The 16,758-nt window shown below is 49.7% G+C and overlaps 1 protein-coding gene across 1 annotated transcript; it reads left to right on the top strand.

The window, feature by feature from the left end:
* The first annotated feature begins 1,563 nt into the window (after positions 1 to 1,563).
* Positions 1,564 to 15,569, top strand: SLC45A1 (solute carrier family 45 member 1). Its single transcript, XM_056865535.1, has 10 exons — positions 1,564 to 1,611; positions 1,730 to 1,802; positions 3,984 to 4,391; positions 5,548 to 5,640; positions 8,032 to 8,256; positions 10,975 to 11,714; positions 13,119 to 13,272; positions 13,627 to 13,803; positions 14,532 to 14,737; positions 15,303 to 15,569. Exons 1-10 carry the CDS (start codon positions 1,564 to 1,566, stop codon positions 15,567 to 15,569), a joined length of 2,391 nt encoding a protein of 796 aa, XP_056721513.1.
* Positions 15,570 to 16,758: the final 1,189 nt, after the last annotated feature.

Here is a 16,758-nt window from a genome sequence, read left to right as displayed (position 1 = left end):
ATTAAAGTTACATTACCAAACCACTAAATACTATCTAATTTTTCACTTTGTATTTATTAGCCATGAGCCTCGACATACTTATAAAATACTGCCATTTCTCATAATGCTGCTCAAAATTTGGATCATTACTTGCATTTATCATATTGGTCATTTTTGCCATAATGGCATATTCCATGAATTTGTCCTTCCATTCTTCTGTGTCTGGGAGGAGCGATTGCTTCCATTTCCTTGTTAAGTATCTCTATTGTTGCCCCAGCCCAGGTCTGAGCTCAGCAGACCTTGCCAGCACCACCAGGGATGCTTGTCTGAGCTGGCTGCTGGCTGCCAATGGCCCTCTAGGGCACTAGTCCACTTTCCCAGTGAGTAAAATGGCCAGTCCACTCTTGCTGGCGACAGCCCTGAACGCAACCCTGTTGGAAAAGCCAGCCAGCCAGCAGCTGGCATCCCCAGCAACATCCATCCCGAGAAAAGTCCCCCCCCCCCTCCAAAAAAGCATACCTAGACAAGTCACATGAACACATGAACACATGAAGCTGCCTTCTACTGAATCAGACTCTTGGTCCATCAAAGTCAGTATTGTCTACTCGGACCGGCAGCGGCTCTCCAGGGTCTCAGGCAGGGGTCTTCCACATCACCTACTTGAATACTGTATGAACACATGAAGCTGCCTTCTACTGAATCAGACCCTTGGTCCATCCAAGTCAGGATTGTCTACTCGGACCGGCAGCGGCTCTCCAGGGTCTCAGGCAGGGGTCTTCCACACCGCCTACTTGAAAACTGTATGAACACATGAAGCTGCCTTCTACTGAATCAGACCCTCGGTCCATCAAAGTCAGGATTGTCTACTCAGACCGTCAGCGGCTCTCCAGGGTCTCAGGCAGGGGTCTTCCACACCGCCTACTTGAAAACTGTATGAACACATGAAGCTGCCTTCTACTGAATCAGACCCTCGGTCCATCCAAGTCAGGATTGTCTACTCGGACCGGCAGCGGCTCTCCAGGGTCTCAGGCAGGGGTCTTCCACATCACCTACTTGAATACTGTATGAACACATGAAGCTGCCTTCTACTGAATCAGACCCTTGGTCCATCCAAGTCAGGATTGTCTACTCAGACCGGCAGCGGCTCTCCAGGGTCTCAGGCAGGGGTCTTTCACATCACCTACTTGAAAACTGTACGAACACATGAAGCTGCCTTCTACTGAATCAGACCCTCGGTCCATCAAAGTCAGGATTGTCTACTCAGACTGGCAGCGGCTCTCCAGGGTCTCAGGCAGGGGTCTTTCACATCACCTACTCGCCTGGTCCCTTTAACTGGAAATGCCGGGGATTGAACCTGGGACCTTCTGCATGCCAAGCAGAGGCTCTACCACTGAGCCACACCCCCTCCCCAAGTCTCCTCTGCTGAGTCCCTCTATCCTCCCCACCCCCAAAAAAATGGACCTGGAGCCATTCTGGCATCCCTCCCTACCGCTCATCTCTTTCTGCCCAACTCTGCCTGCTGCTGAGTCTCTCCACTGGCCTGCCTCTTTAAGGCCGGGCGGCTGAGGTGGAGAGAGGAGGCGGATGCCTCGCTGCAGAGCCGGGGAGAAAAGCGGAGAGCCAAGACGCCCGGTGACATCACCCAGCCAGCCTCCTCCCCTGCCTGAACACAGACACCCTGTGTCAAGGAGGGGGGGAGCGCTGGGGAGCTGCGGAACCAGAGACCCCCCCCGCCCATCACCTGCCGCAGGGAATCCAGGCATCCAGGGAGGACGGGAGGCTGGCGGAAAGAGAAGGATGCTCCAGCATCTGTCATAAGACAGGTAAAGACCTGCTTCCTGCGGCAATCGCCGCCGATTGCTTTGCACGGCACCTGCCCGGCAGCATCCTGGGTACCACCAGGCCCTCTGGGCAGGGATGCAGCAAAGGATGCTTTAGAGGAGGCGTTGGAAGGGAGTGGCAACGATCTTTCCATTTAGCCCTGAATCTTGGAGTGAGGGAGAGAGAAATCGTGAGGGTGTCCCTGTGAGCACATGTTGTGGAGTTTTGGCTTTCCAGCCAGAGTGGCCATGACGGGGGATTTCTGGGAGAGGTCTGTTAGGGCCGTAACCTCAAGGAGTCCCTCACGTTGCCAGCCCTGTTTCCTCGATTTTCAGTTGTTAACGACCAAAGTAAGGCGCTAGTCCCTTTTACGACAAGAAAAGCACAGGCAATCTTTTTGGGTCTCCGATGACGATGGGTAGCCGGGTTAGTCTATCTGTTGCAGTAGAAAAGAGCAAAAGTCCAGTGAGAGTCCAGTTAAAGACTAACAAAATGTCTGGCAGGGTAGGAGCTTTCGTGAGCTCACAGCTCACTTCTTCAGATCTGAAGACTCGTGAAAACTCATACCCTGCCAGAAATTGTGTTAGTCTTTAAGATGCTACTGGACTCTTGCTCTTTTGGGGGCCTTACTTATGAAAACGTTTGCACCTTTTGAAACAATATAAAATCTGCTGACAATCAGATAGAAAAACATACAGTCACTCAAACATAATAAAATATACATGCAAGTACCATGTTGTACCTCATTACTCTGTAAGAGAGCCAGTGTGGTGTAGTGGTTAAAAGCAGAGGTTTGGAGCTGTGGGCTCTGATCTGGAGAAGCGGGTTTGATTCCCCACTCCTCCACATGAGCGGTGGAGGCTAATCTGATGAACTGGATTTGTTTGCCCACTCCTACACACGAAGCCAGCAGGGTGACCTTGAGCTAGTCACACTCTCTCAGCTCCACCTACCTCACAGGGGAAGGGAAGGTGATTGTAAGCCGGGTTGAGTCTCCCTTAAGTGGTAGAGAAAGTCGGCATATAAAAACCAACTCCTCCAACTCCTCCTCCTCCTCCTCCTCCTCCTCCTCCTCCTCCTCCTCCTCCTCCTCCTCCTTCTTCTTCTTCTTCTTCTTCTTCTTCTTCTTCTTCTTCTTCTTCTTCTTCTTCTTCTTCTTCTTCTTCTTCTTCTTCGGTATAGACCAAGTTCCTGCCTTCAATGTTTCCAGCCATGAGTGCAAAAATACTGGGGTGACTGAGAAGCACCAGGGACTTTAAAAATGATTAAGATTTAAAAACACATTTCAGAGTTAGGTTTGTGCTGTTTCCTTTTGACTCGGGATCTCCCGTACTCTTGCGGTCCCATTTATCGAACTGCACAAAGAACACTACCGACATTTATTGTGTCTCATGGTTGGCTGTTTCTTGTGGGGTTTTTTTTTTCAAAAATATAATCTCCCCCCTCTGCAGGCTGACGTCCAGGTAAAACTATGCTACTCATTCTTCTGATTATATCAATGGGCCCTTAAAAGCAGTTTGATACATGCAACAGGTTGGGATGAGGTGGTAGAGTCATGTGTTGGCAGAATGGCCTGTACCACTTCAGGGGGAGGATCACCATTTTTAAAGTTTCCCAATTTTTTTTAAAAAAAATCCATGATTGCAAGTAGAAAACAAGTAAAAAGTAAAGGTCCCCTGTGCGAAGCACCGGGTCATTCCTGACCCATGGGGTGATGTCACATCCCGATGTTTACTAGGCAGACTTTGTTTATGGGGTGGTTTGCCAGTGCCTTCCCCAGTCGTCTTCCCTTTACCCCCAGCAAGCTGGGTACTCATTTTACCGATCTCGGAAGGATGGAAGGCTGAGTCAACCTCGAGCCGGCTACCTGAAACCAACTTCCGTCGGGATCGAACTCAGCTCGTGAGCAGAGCTTGGACTGCAGTACTGCAGCGTACCACTCTGTGCCACAGGGCTCCTTAGAAAACAAGTAAGCAGGTAGAAAACGTCGCTAGAACCTTTATTCTTGATATAATAGTTTTCTACTTGCGGGGAGTTCCGAAGGAAAAGTCAATCAAGTCGCTATGAAAAGGGTACAGCTCTCTTTGGTATCCTCCGCTGCACGTATAGACGGAGTCTTCTTATTGTGTTCCTGCATTATTAGAAATCACAACAATTCTGCGCCATGTGTTTGTTTCTCATAGGAAAATCCGCAGCGATCCCTCTCGCCATGACCACCCCTTCCAGCGACGTGATCTTCCCTAGCCTTTCTGCTCAGGAACTGTGGCGGTCCCAAGTGACAGGCTACGCCGGCTCCATCACCCGCCACATCAGCCACCGGGCTAACAACTTCAAAAGGCACCCAAAGAGGCGGAAACACATCCGGCCGTCCCCTCCGCCTCCGCCGAATACCCCCTGCCCCATTGATCAGATCCACTTTGGGGAGCTCCACCCTCAGCGGTCCTTTCTGGAACTGTTATTTAACGGGTTCATCCTTTTTGGGATTGAGTTCAGCTACGCCATGGAGACGGCCTACGTGACGCCAGTCCTGCTTCAGATGGGCTTACCAGATCAGCTCTACGGGATGGTCTGGTTTATCAGCCCAATTCTAGGTAGGTTGTTCTGTGGCCTCGACTGACACAAAGCAATAGGCCTGTAAGTCCTATAAAAATCTATGGGACTCAAGTATTTCACAGCTAACTTGGTACAGAATCATAGATTCATAGAATCACAGAGCTGGAAGGGACCACCAAGGTCATCTAGTCCAACCCCCTGCACAATGCAGGAAATTCACAACTACCCCCCCCACACACACACACCCAGTGACCCTAAGTTTGTCCACTTAGAATCCTACTATCTCGTCAATCTATTCCATGGGGCTTACGTTCAGGAAAGTGTTCTAGGGATTGTGTTGTTAGTGCTTTTTTGGGATAGGCAAATTTGTTCCTGGATGTGCCCATCAAACTGCATGGTTTGGAGCTCATGTGGCTGTCTCTGTATATTCTTTAAAAATCCCTGCATATAGAAAACTGCATGTCAGGAAAGGTGTGAGGCTTCAGTACAACAGTTACCTTGATATGGAAAACAAGCATTTCCGAAAGAAGAAGAAGAATCCTAGCCCCAATATCTCCCTGACAAGCTAGATTTCTGTGTAAAGGGATTGAGTTGGCATGGAGCAACACCCTGCAACACCCCACCCCATATCTGAACTGGTTCAGCTCAGATGCAGACTGGCCACTTTGGTAAGAGATTCAAAACAGATAAAAGAAAGTATATCTTCACACAACGCATAGTTAAATTGTGGTTATATGCCATTAAAGGTTTATGAATGAATGAATGAATGAATGAAATTGTGGAACTCTGTGCCCCAGGATGTGGTGATGGTTGCCAACTTGGAAGGCTTTAAGAGGGGAGTGGACATATTCATGGAGGAGAGGGCTATCCACGGCTACTAGTCAGAACGGATACTGGTCATGATGCATACCTATTCTCTCCAGGATCAGAGGAGCATGCCAAATACATTAGGTGCTGTGGAACACAGGCAGGACAGTGCTGCTGCAATTGTCTTGTTTGGGGGCTTCCTAGAGGAACCAGGTTGGCCACTGTGTGAACAGACTGCTGCACTTGATGGGCCTTGGTCTGATCCAGCAGAGTTTTTCTTATGTTCTTATGGTGAGACTTAGGCCTCCTCTTGCAGACTTATTCCAAACTCTCCCCAGCCAGAGGGTGATGAAGGTTGCTGCTAATTCCGTGCTTTCTCTCCCTCAGGATTCCTGCTGCAGCCCTTCCTCGGGGCCTGGAGCGACAGATGCGCTTCCCCCTTTGGCAGAAGGAGGCCTTTCATCCTGGTCCTGGCTATCGGTAATGTTGTTTTTAACCTTCACTCTACATTAGGTGCTGTGGAACACAGGCAGGACAATGCTGCTGCAGTTGCCTGCCTCTGTGTAGCAACCCTGGACTGCCTTGGTGGTCTCCCATCCAAGCACTAACCAGGGCCGACCCTGGTTAGTTTCTGAGATTTGATAAGCGGGCTAACCTGGGCCATCCAGGTCAGGGCAATTCATTCCTACGAGGCATATAAAACACCACCATTCAGCATATTAAGCCTATTATATTGGGGCTGTGGAACACAGGCAGGACGGTGCTGCTGCAGCCGTTTTGTTTGTGGGCTTCCTAGAGGCACCTGGTTGGCCACTGTGGGAACAGACTGCTGGACTCAATGGGCTTTGGTCTGATCTAGCATGGCCTTTCTTATGTTCTTATGTGGTGATGGCTGCCAACTTGGAAGGCTTGAAGAGGGGAGTGGATGTGTTCATGGAGGAGAAGGCTATTCATGACTACTAGTCAAAATGGATACTAGTCATGATGCATACCTCTTCTCTCCAGGATCAGAGGAGCATGCCTATTATATTTGGTGCTGTGGAACACAGGCAGGACAATGCTGGTGCAGCCATCTTTCTTCTGGGCTTCCTAGTGGCCCCTGGTTGGCCTCTGTGTGAACAGACTGCTGGGCTCGATGGGTCTTGGTCTGATCCAGCAGGGCTTTTCTTATGTTCCTTCCTCCTGTCCGATTCTCTACAGTATCAGAGGAGCATGCCTATTATATGAGGTGCTGTGGAACAAGGGCAGGACAATGCTGCTGCAGTCGTCTTGTTTGTGGGCTTCCTAGAGGCACCTGGTTGGCCACTGTGTGAACTGACTGCTGGACTTGATGGGCCTTTGATATGATCCAGCAGGGCTTTTCTTATGTTCTTATGTCAACATCAGTTCTGCAGGTAATTGCATGGGCTCTTTATCCTTGTTGGCCACTGCCATGCCTCAGCTGGCCTGGTTTGGATAATGGGCTGCTTCAGCAGGATCCAAAATCTTCCAAGGGTTGGGAAGTGAGGACAAGTGGCTTGCATGAGGCCATAACTAGAAATCTCAAGCCAGAGCAGTGAGTGAGTCGCTAGAGAGAGAGAGTGTGTATGTGTGTAAAGTGCAGCTGTGTATGTGTGTAAAGTGCAGCTGACTTATGGCGACCCCTTATGGGATTTTCAAGGCAAAACAGAGGTGGTTTGCCATTGCCTTCCTCTGCAGAACAACCCTGGACTTCCTTGGTGGTCTCCCATCCAAATACTAACCAGGGCTGACCCTGCTTAGCTTCTGAGATCTGACAAGATTGGGCTATACCACGCTACCTTCTCTCCCCGCTACAGAGTAGGAGGTTACAAGTTGCGAAGACATCATTTCTTACTGAAGAAGTTGATGTGCACATAGAACATTACCATGGCAGAATGAAAGCTAGGCGAGATCCCTTCTCCATGACAGGTCAATTTTGTTTCTGTAGAGAATGACTTGTTTTAAAAGAGAAGCATTCAGTCATGTGGCTGGACCAACACTCGTCCGGGATGCTTGAGGCTGATCCTACACCGAGCAAGGGGTTGGACTAGATGGCCTATATGGCCTCTTCCAGCTCTGTGATTCTATGGCCACCTTCTATTCAATGTGAAACCCCCACATGCAGTCTGAAGAGGAACAGCCCGATGACCCCCTCCAAGAGGACTAGGACCATGGATAGCTCCAAGGTAGCAGAGATGTTACTTCACTGTGTTGCAGAGTTCATTTGAGCCTTTCAGGTGAGTTTGCCCTGTTGGTCTGCAGTAGAATAGCAAGGTTCGTGTCCAGTAGCACTTTAGAGACCAACAAAATTTCCAGGGAATACATTTTCGAGAGTCAAAGCTCCCTCCGTCAGATATCTCACAAAATCTTGAAAGATTTCCAGATATCCTTGGAAATCTTATCGGTTTTTAAGGTGCTACTGGACTTGAATCTTGCTCGTCAATTGAGACTTGTATCTTGGCACAGCCTCATGGACTACTCCAAGACCCTCCCCTCTATGGGAGTGAAAAGGAGCCATCGCCTGATCTGGAGTCCCACATTGAACACATGAACACACAAAGCTGCCTTATACTGAATCAGACCCTTGGTCCATCAAAGTCAGTATTGTCTACTCAGACCGGCAGCAGCTCTCCAGAGTCTCAGGCAGGGGTCTTTCACATCACCTACCTGCCTAGGCCCTTTAACCGGATATGCTGGGGATTGAACCTGGGACGTTCTGCATGCCAAGCAGAAGTTCTACCACTGAGCCACGGCTCTTTCATAGAATGGATGTAAGAATGAGGACCTCCATTGGTGGTTGTAGGATGGTTGCTAGGGTGAGCACAGTATGATTGATTTTCCATCTGGCCTGACTGGATTCCTTCCTTGCAGGGGCGTTGCTGGGACTCTCTTTGATGCTGAATGGCAGAGATATTGGAATTGCTTTGACAGACACTGTGAATAACCACAAATGGGGAATTGCACTCACCATCTGCGGAGTCATCCTTATGGATTTCTGTGCGGATTCTGCTGACAATCCCAGCCATGCCTACATGATGGACGTGTGTTGCCCATCAGATCAAGACCGAGGACTCAATATTCATGCCTTGCTAGCTGGTAAGCCTCTGATTGTTGTCCATCTGTCTGTCCATCTTGCTATCGTCTTGAGCGGGCCTCTGGAGAGGCAGCATATAGATTTCCTGAATTATCTGTATGCCTATCATTTTGACATTTAAAATATTTAAACCTTGTCTTACCTCTTCAGACCAACCACTCCTGTTCTGTAGAAAAGAGCCAGAGTCCAGTCGCCGCTTGTGTGTGTTTTAAGTGCTGTCAAGTCGCTTCCAACTCATGGCGTCCCTATGAATCAATGTCCTCCAATATGTCCTATCTTTGACAGCCTTGCTCAGATCTTGCAAACTGAAGGCTGTGGCTTCCTTTATTGAGTCAATCAATCTCTTGTTGGGACTTCCTCTTTTCCTGCTGTCCTCAACTTTTCCTAGCATGATTGTCGTCTCCAGTGATTCTTGTCTTCTCATAATGTGACCAAAATACGACACCCTCAGTTTAGTCATTTTAGCTTCTAGGGTCAGTTCAGGCTTGATTTGATCTAGAACCCGCTGATTGGTTTTCTTGGCAGTCTGCGGTATCCGTAACACTCTCCTCCAACACCACATTTCAAAGGAACCAACTTTCTTCCTATCAGCTTTCTACAATGTCCAGCTTTCACACCCATACATAGTAATAAGGAATACGATGGCATGAATTAACTTGTTTTTGGTGGCCAGAGACACATCCTTACACTTCAGAATCTTTTCTAGCTCCGGATTTTGTTATTCTTTAAGGGCAGAAGGCTTCAGCGGCTGCTACTGAGCATACCCTTTCATAAGTGCCTTTAGTTGCAAAATCTAACAAGCGGATGTTTTTTATTGCTGTGTCATTTCTGGAGGGGTTTGGATTACTCCAGCTTGGCTTCTCTGGGAGTCATTTTTCATATCTATTGCATCTGAGCGCCAAATCTAAAGGGAGAGGAAAGACAACTCTCGCGATCAGCATCTCCTGTTACTACATCCCCCCAAAAATAAAAATAAATAAAAGAATGCTCCTTACTCATAGAAAATGAGCAAGGAGAAGGGTTTAGCATAGGCTTTCCCATGGCATGCTACTTTTCTACAAGCAAGGTCATACCCCCCCCCAACGTTTCAGAGATTAAACTGCCACAGATTCAACTGTAATTCCCTCTTCTGTGATCAAGGATCTCTGGCAGAGATTCTACAGCGTGGCGTAGTGGTTAAAAATGGTGGTTTGGAGCGGTGGACTCTGATCTGGAGAACCGGGTTCGATTCCCAACTCCTCCACATGAGCAGCGGAGGCTAATCTGGTGAACTGGATTTGTTTCCCCGTTCATCCACATGAAGGCAGCTGGGTGACCTTGAGTTAGTCACATTCTCTCAGCCCCACCTACCTCACAGGGTGTCTGTTGTGGGGAGGGGAAGGGAAGGTGATTGTAAGCCGGTTTGAGTCTCCCTTAAGTGGTAGAGAAAGTCAGCATATAAAAACCAACTCTTTTTCTTCTTCTATTCTGCCTGCTTTATGTCCATTAAGGTTCCTTTCACACATGCTGGAAAATATACTTTCAATGCACTTCAGCAATCATTTGCAACTGGGTTTTCCTGTTCTACACAGGAAAATCCAGTTGCAAACAATTGCTAAAGTTCATTATCCAACATGTGTGTGAAAGGAGTCTGAGTGCTATTGGATTTAAAGTCTAGAAGAGTGATGCTTCTGAAAAGCTGTGTTGGAGGGGAGGGAACACAATAGCCCTCCAATGGCTTTATCAATTGTCCATACTCTGCCTTGAAAGCTGCAGTGTGCAGAACAAGAGGTTGTGCGATGCTTGGCACCTTACTGTTCAGGCGCATCAGTTTGGCTGCATGGCTAGCGAGAGGTGTCCCACACTTAGAAGAGACCGTGGGAGGTGAAGAATGACTCAAGCTAGCAATTCGCACACATGACATTTCTAACAAGGAAGGGATAGGAACAGAAAAGGCAGAAGAATTTAACAGGGGCCAGGAAATGGGGACCGGGTGTGGTAAAAAGGAACAGTTGAAGCTTATGGAAGTGGTACAGTCCCATGATTTTCAAGATAGCACTTTTCAGATGTTCTTTAGGCGGTAGAATTCAGATGCACAGAGGAGCCCCCAGTCTTCGAGCATTAATCAGAGCACATGATTAATTGGATTCCCAATTGCCTGGGGAGTAGGGTTGCCAGCGGCCTGGAGGAAAAGTGTCCTGCCCCTCTTAATATTGGCTCAGTTGGATATTATTTACCAGGTGATGTCATAGACCTGCATGCCATGGATAGCTTACTGCCCATTTCCACACATGAAGCCTCTCTTCCCCCGAGGAAGTCCAGGGTCGCTATGCAGAGGTGGGCAAAGGCAAACCATCTCTGTTAATTATCTTGCCTTGAAAACCCTACGGGGGTCACCATAAGTCCGCTGCGACTTGACAGCATTTCCCACCACCACCATCCACAGAATCAATTGGGTTGCCAACCTCCAGGAGATCTCCTGCTATTACAACTGATCTTCAGCCGATAGAGATCGGTTCACCTGGAAAAAATGGCAGCTTTGGCAATGGGACTCTATGGCGTTGAAGTCCCTCCCCTCCCCAAACCCCGCCCTCCTCAGGCTCCACTCAAAAAACCTCCCGCTGGTAGTGAAGAGGGACCTGGCATCTCTAAGAATCAATCACTTGATTATGGATGGGGACTCTGGAACAGCCACTCGTCAGGAGGGTAACCTCAACCCTGTTCTCCCTTTCCCTTCCCAGGACTTGGAGGGGGCTTCGGCTACGTCGTCGGAGGCATTAACTGGGACCGGACCGGCTTTGGAAGAGCGGCGGGGGGGCAACTCCGGGTCATCTACATCTTCACCTCCATCACACTGACAATCGCCACCGTCTTGACTTTGGTCAGTATTTCCGAAAGGCCCTTGCAGCCTTTCGGCAAGAAGAAGAAGGTCATGAAGAGCCCCAGCCTGCCGCTCCCTCCGTCCCCGCCCCTCCTTTTCGAGGACTGTGCCGACGAGGACCCCGGCTCGCAGAACTCGGTCCATTTGTACGCCAGCTTCACCAGCCCCATTTCCCCGCTCAGCCCGCTCACGCCAAAATATGGCAGCTTCATCAGCAGGGACAATTCCTTGACGGGCCTCAGTGGCTTTGCCTCCTCGTTTGGGACCTCCAACATCGACAGCGTGCTGATCGACTGCTTCACAGCCGGACACGACGGCTACTTGGCCGTCCCTTCTAGCTTGCCCAGGCAAGCCTTGAGTGTGAGCTTCCCCAGGGCTCCGGAGGGATTTTATTGCCGTGAAGACACCCCTTTGGACGCTGGGGAGAATGCCGGGACTCCGGGACCGGATGGAGAGGGGCTGAGGGTGGGTTCTTTAGATGCCATCAAACCACGATCGTCAGGGATTCTGAAAAGACCCCAGACTTTGGCGATCCCCGATATCATCACAGGCAACATTCCCGAGACAAGCAGGAGACGGAATGTCACCTTCAGCCAACAAGTGAGTAGGGAAAAAATTGGAGGGCCAGTATTTGTTTGAGGGAGGGTGGCATGATATAGCCCGATCTTATAAAATCTCGGAAACTTAGCAGGGTCAGTAGTCGGGTGGGAGACCACCGAGGGAGTCTCTGCAGAGGAAGGCCATGGTGAACCACCTCACTTGCCTTGAAAACCCCTTGCTTTTCTTATGTTCTTATGGTATTGTGTTCCAGTGGCAAAGGAGCCACCACGGGAAAGGCCCTGTCTCCGGCAGCCACCTACCTCACTCAGAGAAGGGCTAATCAGATGCCCTGAATTGCCAGACAAACTCATATGGGACTTAGCGGTCCTAAATGATTCCCCCGTGTACAGAGTCAGTCTACCCTTGAATAGCAAATGTTGGGCTCAAACAGCCGGGGAGGGCCAGAGCTTTCATGCCCCTTCTTATGAGGTGGCTGGTTTTGGACACAGAAATCTGGATTAGGCGAACCTTTGATCTGACCCAGAATGGCACTCATTACAATAAGTACATGAAAGTTTGCGTAAAGTCACAGTGAACAGGTTTGCAGGCAGTCGTGATGGTTGAACATGGATCCTCCATGTTCTGAGGCAGTATACCTCTGAATACCATACTGAGAACAGTCAACAGGGAACGGTGATCATCTCCATGCTCTGCCTTAGAGCTTTCTGGAAGCCTCTGAGTGGCCACCTTTAGACACGGAACGCTGGTATAAACCAGCCAAGCAGCATGTGTGTTTTTCTTCTTGCATTGCCTTCCAGACTTCTGCCTCTCCATCCAGTTGCAAACTCATATGGTGGAAGGGGCAGCACTGCTGCCATATTTGATGTGCAGGGACTTAGTTGTCGATAGGGTTGCCAGCTCCGGGTTGGGAAATACCTTGAGATTTTGGGGGTGGAACCTGAGGAGGGCAGGCTTGGGGAGGGGAGGGACTAGGGTTGCCAACCTCCAGGTACTAGCTGCGATCTCCTGCTATTACAACTGATCTCCAGCCGATAAAGATCAGTTCACCTGGAGAAAATGGTCGCTCTGGCAATTGGACTCTATGGCATTGAAGTCCCTCCCCTCCCCAAACCCTGCCCTCCTCAGGCTCTGCCCCCAAACCTCCTGCCGGTGGCGAAGAGGGACCTGGTAACCCTAGGAAGGATTTCAATGCCATAGAGTCCAATTGCCAAAGAGGCCAATTTCTCCAGGTGAACTGATCTCTATCAGCTGGAGATAGGGTTGCCAGGTCCCTCTTCGCCACCGGTGGAAAGTTTTTGAAGCAGAGCCTGAGGAGGGAGGGGTTTAGGGAGGGGAGGGTCTTCAATGCCATAGAGTCCAATTGCCAAAGCGGCCATTTTCTCCAGGGGAACTGATCACTAGCGGCTGTTTTCCGCTGACTTTGCAATGCTGCTTGCGTTCCAGGTAGCCAACATTTTGCTGAACGGGGTGAAGTACGAGAGCGAGCTGAACGGGTCGAGTGAACTTTGCGAGCAGCCGCTGTCCATGAAGCTCCTGTGCGCCACCATCTGCCACATGCCGAAGGCCCTGCGCAACCTCTGCATCAACCACTTCCTAGGTAAACCGGAGTGAGACTGTCTTCCAGGTAGGGTTGCCAGCTCCGGGTTGGGAAATACCTGGAGATTTGGGGGTGGAGCCTGAGGAGGGCAGGGTTTGGGGAGGGGAGGGGCTTCAATGCCACAGAGTCCAATTGCCAAAGGGGCCGTTTTCCCCAGGGGAACTGATCTCTATCGGCTGGAGATCCATCGTAATAGCAGGAGATCTCCAGCTGGTACCTGGAGGTTGGCAAGCCTAGTCCCCAGTCATACTCTCTTGTTTCTCCTCCAGGCTGGCTCTCCTTTGAAGGGATGCTTCTGTTCTACACAGACTTCATGGTCTAGTCCCCAGTCATACTCTTTTGTTTCTCCTCCAGGCTGGCTCTCCTTTGAAGGGATGCTTCTGTTCTACACAGACTTCATGGGGGAAGTGGTCTTCCAAGGTGACCCCAAAGCCCCTCACAATTCCGAAGAGTATCAGAAGTACAACGCAGGCGTGACCATGGGGTGCTGGGGAATGTGCATCTATGCATTCAGCGCTGCCTTCTATTCTGGTACGAAACCTCTCACGTATTTTGCCCTGGTCAGAGAGGGCATCTGGGGGGTGGCTATAGGCTTGCCAGGTCCCTCTTCGCCATTGGCGGGAGGTTTTTGGGGGTGGAGCCTGAGGAGGGTGGGGTTTGGGGAGGGGAGGGACTTCAACGCCATAGAGTCCAATGGCCAAAGCGGCCATTTCCTTCAGGTGAATTGATCTCTGCCAGCTGGAGATCAGTTGTAATAGCAGGAGATCTCTAGCCAGTACCTGGAGGTTAAGTGAAAAAATAGTATTCAGCTCACACTAATGCTCCAAGGGAGCTTAGGGGCAACAACCGGTTGCTGTTGACCCTAAGCACCCTTGGAGCATTTTTTCATTCATATTTTCCATCTTTACTACTGAGCAACGTTGGAGCAAGTGCTGCTATAAAACTGAGACTGTTACTTCCATTCAAGTTTGGACTCTCTAGCCTTTGTTTGCCATTGGAGATTGCTATATGCTACTAGCGCTGTTGCCTCATTTCGTATCTTTTGTACATAGTGTTGTAATGTACGTATCACTCTGTATGTTATTGTTGCACTTTGTTATATAGATAGTTCATTGAATATAGTGTTTGTTAAATACATTGAGTCTGTACTGTTTCTTTATTAAGAACAGTACCAGGAGGTTGGCAACCCTAGCGACACTGTTTCTATTTACTCTACCAATCTGATCCCTGTGGCTTTTTTTTTTTTTTTTTTTTTGCAGCCTCACTGGAGAAACTGGAGGAATACTTCAGTGTCCGCACTCTCTATTTCATAGCGTATCTGGCCTTCGGACTTGGCACCGGCCTAGCTACGTTGTCCAGAAATATCTACGTGATTTTATCACTATGCATAACTTATGGTATTTTGTTTTCTACACTCTGCACGCTTCCGTACTCTCTGCTATGCGACTATTACCAGAGTAAAAAGGTAAGTTTTCCATTGGGCCGCCTGCAGCTTCTTTTAAAACCCAAGGCAGGGGGGTTCTGCATATTGTGTGCTTTCTGGAAGAAATGGCATGCTGGATTAGGCAGATTTTTTGGTCTGATCCAGCAACACAGTCAATACTTTGTTTATAAGAAGAAGAAGAGTTGGTTTTTATTTGCCGACTTTCTATACCACTTAAGGAAGACTCAAACCGGCTTACAATCTCCTTCCCTTCCCCTCCCCGCAACAGACACCCTGTGAGGTAGGTGAGGCTGAGAGAGCTCTAATGGAGCTGTGACTAGCCCAAGGTCACCCAGCTGGCTTCATGTGTAGGAGTGGGGAAACCAACCCGGTTCACCAGATTAGCCTCCACCGCTCATGTGGAGGAGTGGGGAATCAAACCCGGTTCTCCAGATTAGCGTCCACTGCTCCAAACCACTACACCACACTGGCTCTCTTCTTAAGGGTAAGGGGAAGCACTTAGAACAGGGATGGAAAAACCTCCTTCTAAGCAAATCATCCTTCTCACACATGTTCCTCCCTCCTTGCCTTTTCTCTCTCTGAACAGTTTACAGGATCCAACGAGGATGGCACAAAGAGAGGGATGGGGGTAGACATCTCCCTCCTGAGCTGCCAGTATTTTCTCGCACAGATCCTGGTCTCCATCGTGATGGGGCCTTTGACATCCATGGTGGGCAGCGCAAACGGGGTGATGTACTTTTCCAGCCTGGTCTCTTTTGTCGGCTGCTTGTATTCGTCCCTCTGCGTGGTCTACGAGATCTTCCCGGGCGAGGAACTAGCTGAAGAGCAGCAGCCACTATTGCTGAGCGCATGATGTATGGGAAAAGGGGAGAAAACCCCGTGTCACAAGCCATGTTTGCCACCAGAGTGCCGTGTCGGGTGAGAGATGGAAGACGAAGAACGATTAGTCGTGGAGATGTGAAATCGAATAAAAATCACACACAACAGCTTTGGAGTCTTTTAACTGAAGGAGGAGTGCTGGGGCTTTTACCCCTTAGAATAGCAGAGTGCTCAAAGGCACATGCACACAGCAAAATGTCCTCTCGTTTGTGTGCTGCTTTTAAACCGAGTTACACACGGATCCTCTTTATCTTTCCAAAACTAATAGGCTTCCTTTATTGTAAGGGACCCCATTCTAAATAGGATAGGGCAGAGACAGATTTCTAATCTAGTCTAGCTAACTAGGATGGATGTAGATGCAAAATCCATGTACTGCCCGCATGGTGCCAAGATGGAGAAGAGGGTAAAAATCCCAACAGGTTATGGGCCCAGAGGGGACTTGCTGAAGAGACCCTCTGTGTCATTGTGCAATCTCTGCTAAGGAGCCGACTGGGATGTTAAAACAGGCCTGGAGCTTGTGACCATGCAGTGACAGCAGTGCCCAGGGGGAGTTTTAGTGATCCTGAGGCCTGAGACAAAAGTCCAGAATGGGCCCCCAAAATTACTGCTACTCCCCACTACTTCTCCCTGCCAGGGCCAAGCCAGGCATGGCTCTCTCCTCATGCAAGGGCGGCAGGAGCCCCCACTGCCACTGGAAGCCAGCTGCCTGAGCCCCAGATGAGGCAGGTTAAACAGCAACAGGAGCCTGCTCTTCTTCTTTTCCCCCTCCTCTGAGGGGGTGGGACTGTGGGTGGTTGCCCCCCCCAGTGCAGTGCCCAGGCCAGCTGTCCCACATTGCCCACTGTGGTGCTGGATCAGCTCAGAGCCAGCCCACAGCAACAATGATGACAATCCATTACCATCGTCGCTCTGGCCTGGGTCTAGGTTGAGCAGATCCTGTGGTGCAGGGACCGCTTGGGCTAGATTTCTCCTGGTCTTCTGGGGCAGCTGCCTGCTGGGAACTTTCCTAGTAAGTTAAAGGATGAGTCTGTCCCCAGCCCTGCCAGAGCACAGCCTGAACCTGTTTGCTGTGCTGGTGCACAGTGATTGTCTGAAATTCAGCAGTAGAGCTTGGGGGCGGGGGCTGGAAGGGCCTGCATTGAGACAGAGGGATGGTCCCAATG

The sequence above is a fragment of the Euleptes europaea genome, chromosome 19, assembly GCF_029931775.1.
Source record: "Euleptes europaea isolate rEulEur1 chromosome 19, rEulEur1.hap1, whole genome shotgun sequence".
Lineage (NCBI taxonomy): Eukaryota > Metazoa > Chordata > Lepidosauria > Squamata > Sphaerodactylidae > Euleptes > Euleptes europaea.
This window is presented reverse-complemented; position numbering and strand designations above follow the sequence as displayed.

Bases quoted from the DNA above. Each gene is read 5' to 3' on its own strand.
- SLC45A1 (XM_056865535.1), top strand. From the start codon at position 1,564: ATGCCTCGCTGCAGAGCCGGGGAGAAAAGCGGAGAGCCAAGACGCCCG. The intron at 1,612-1,729 runs GTGACATCACCC...CACCTGCCGCAG, and splicing joins GCGGAGAGCCAAGACGCCCG to GGAATCCAGGCATCCAGGGA. The intron at 8,257-10,974 runs GTAAGCCTCTGA...TTCCCTTCCCAG, and splicing joins TATTCATGCCTTGCTAGCTG to GACTTGGAGGGGGCTTCGGC.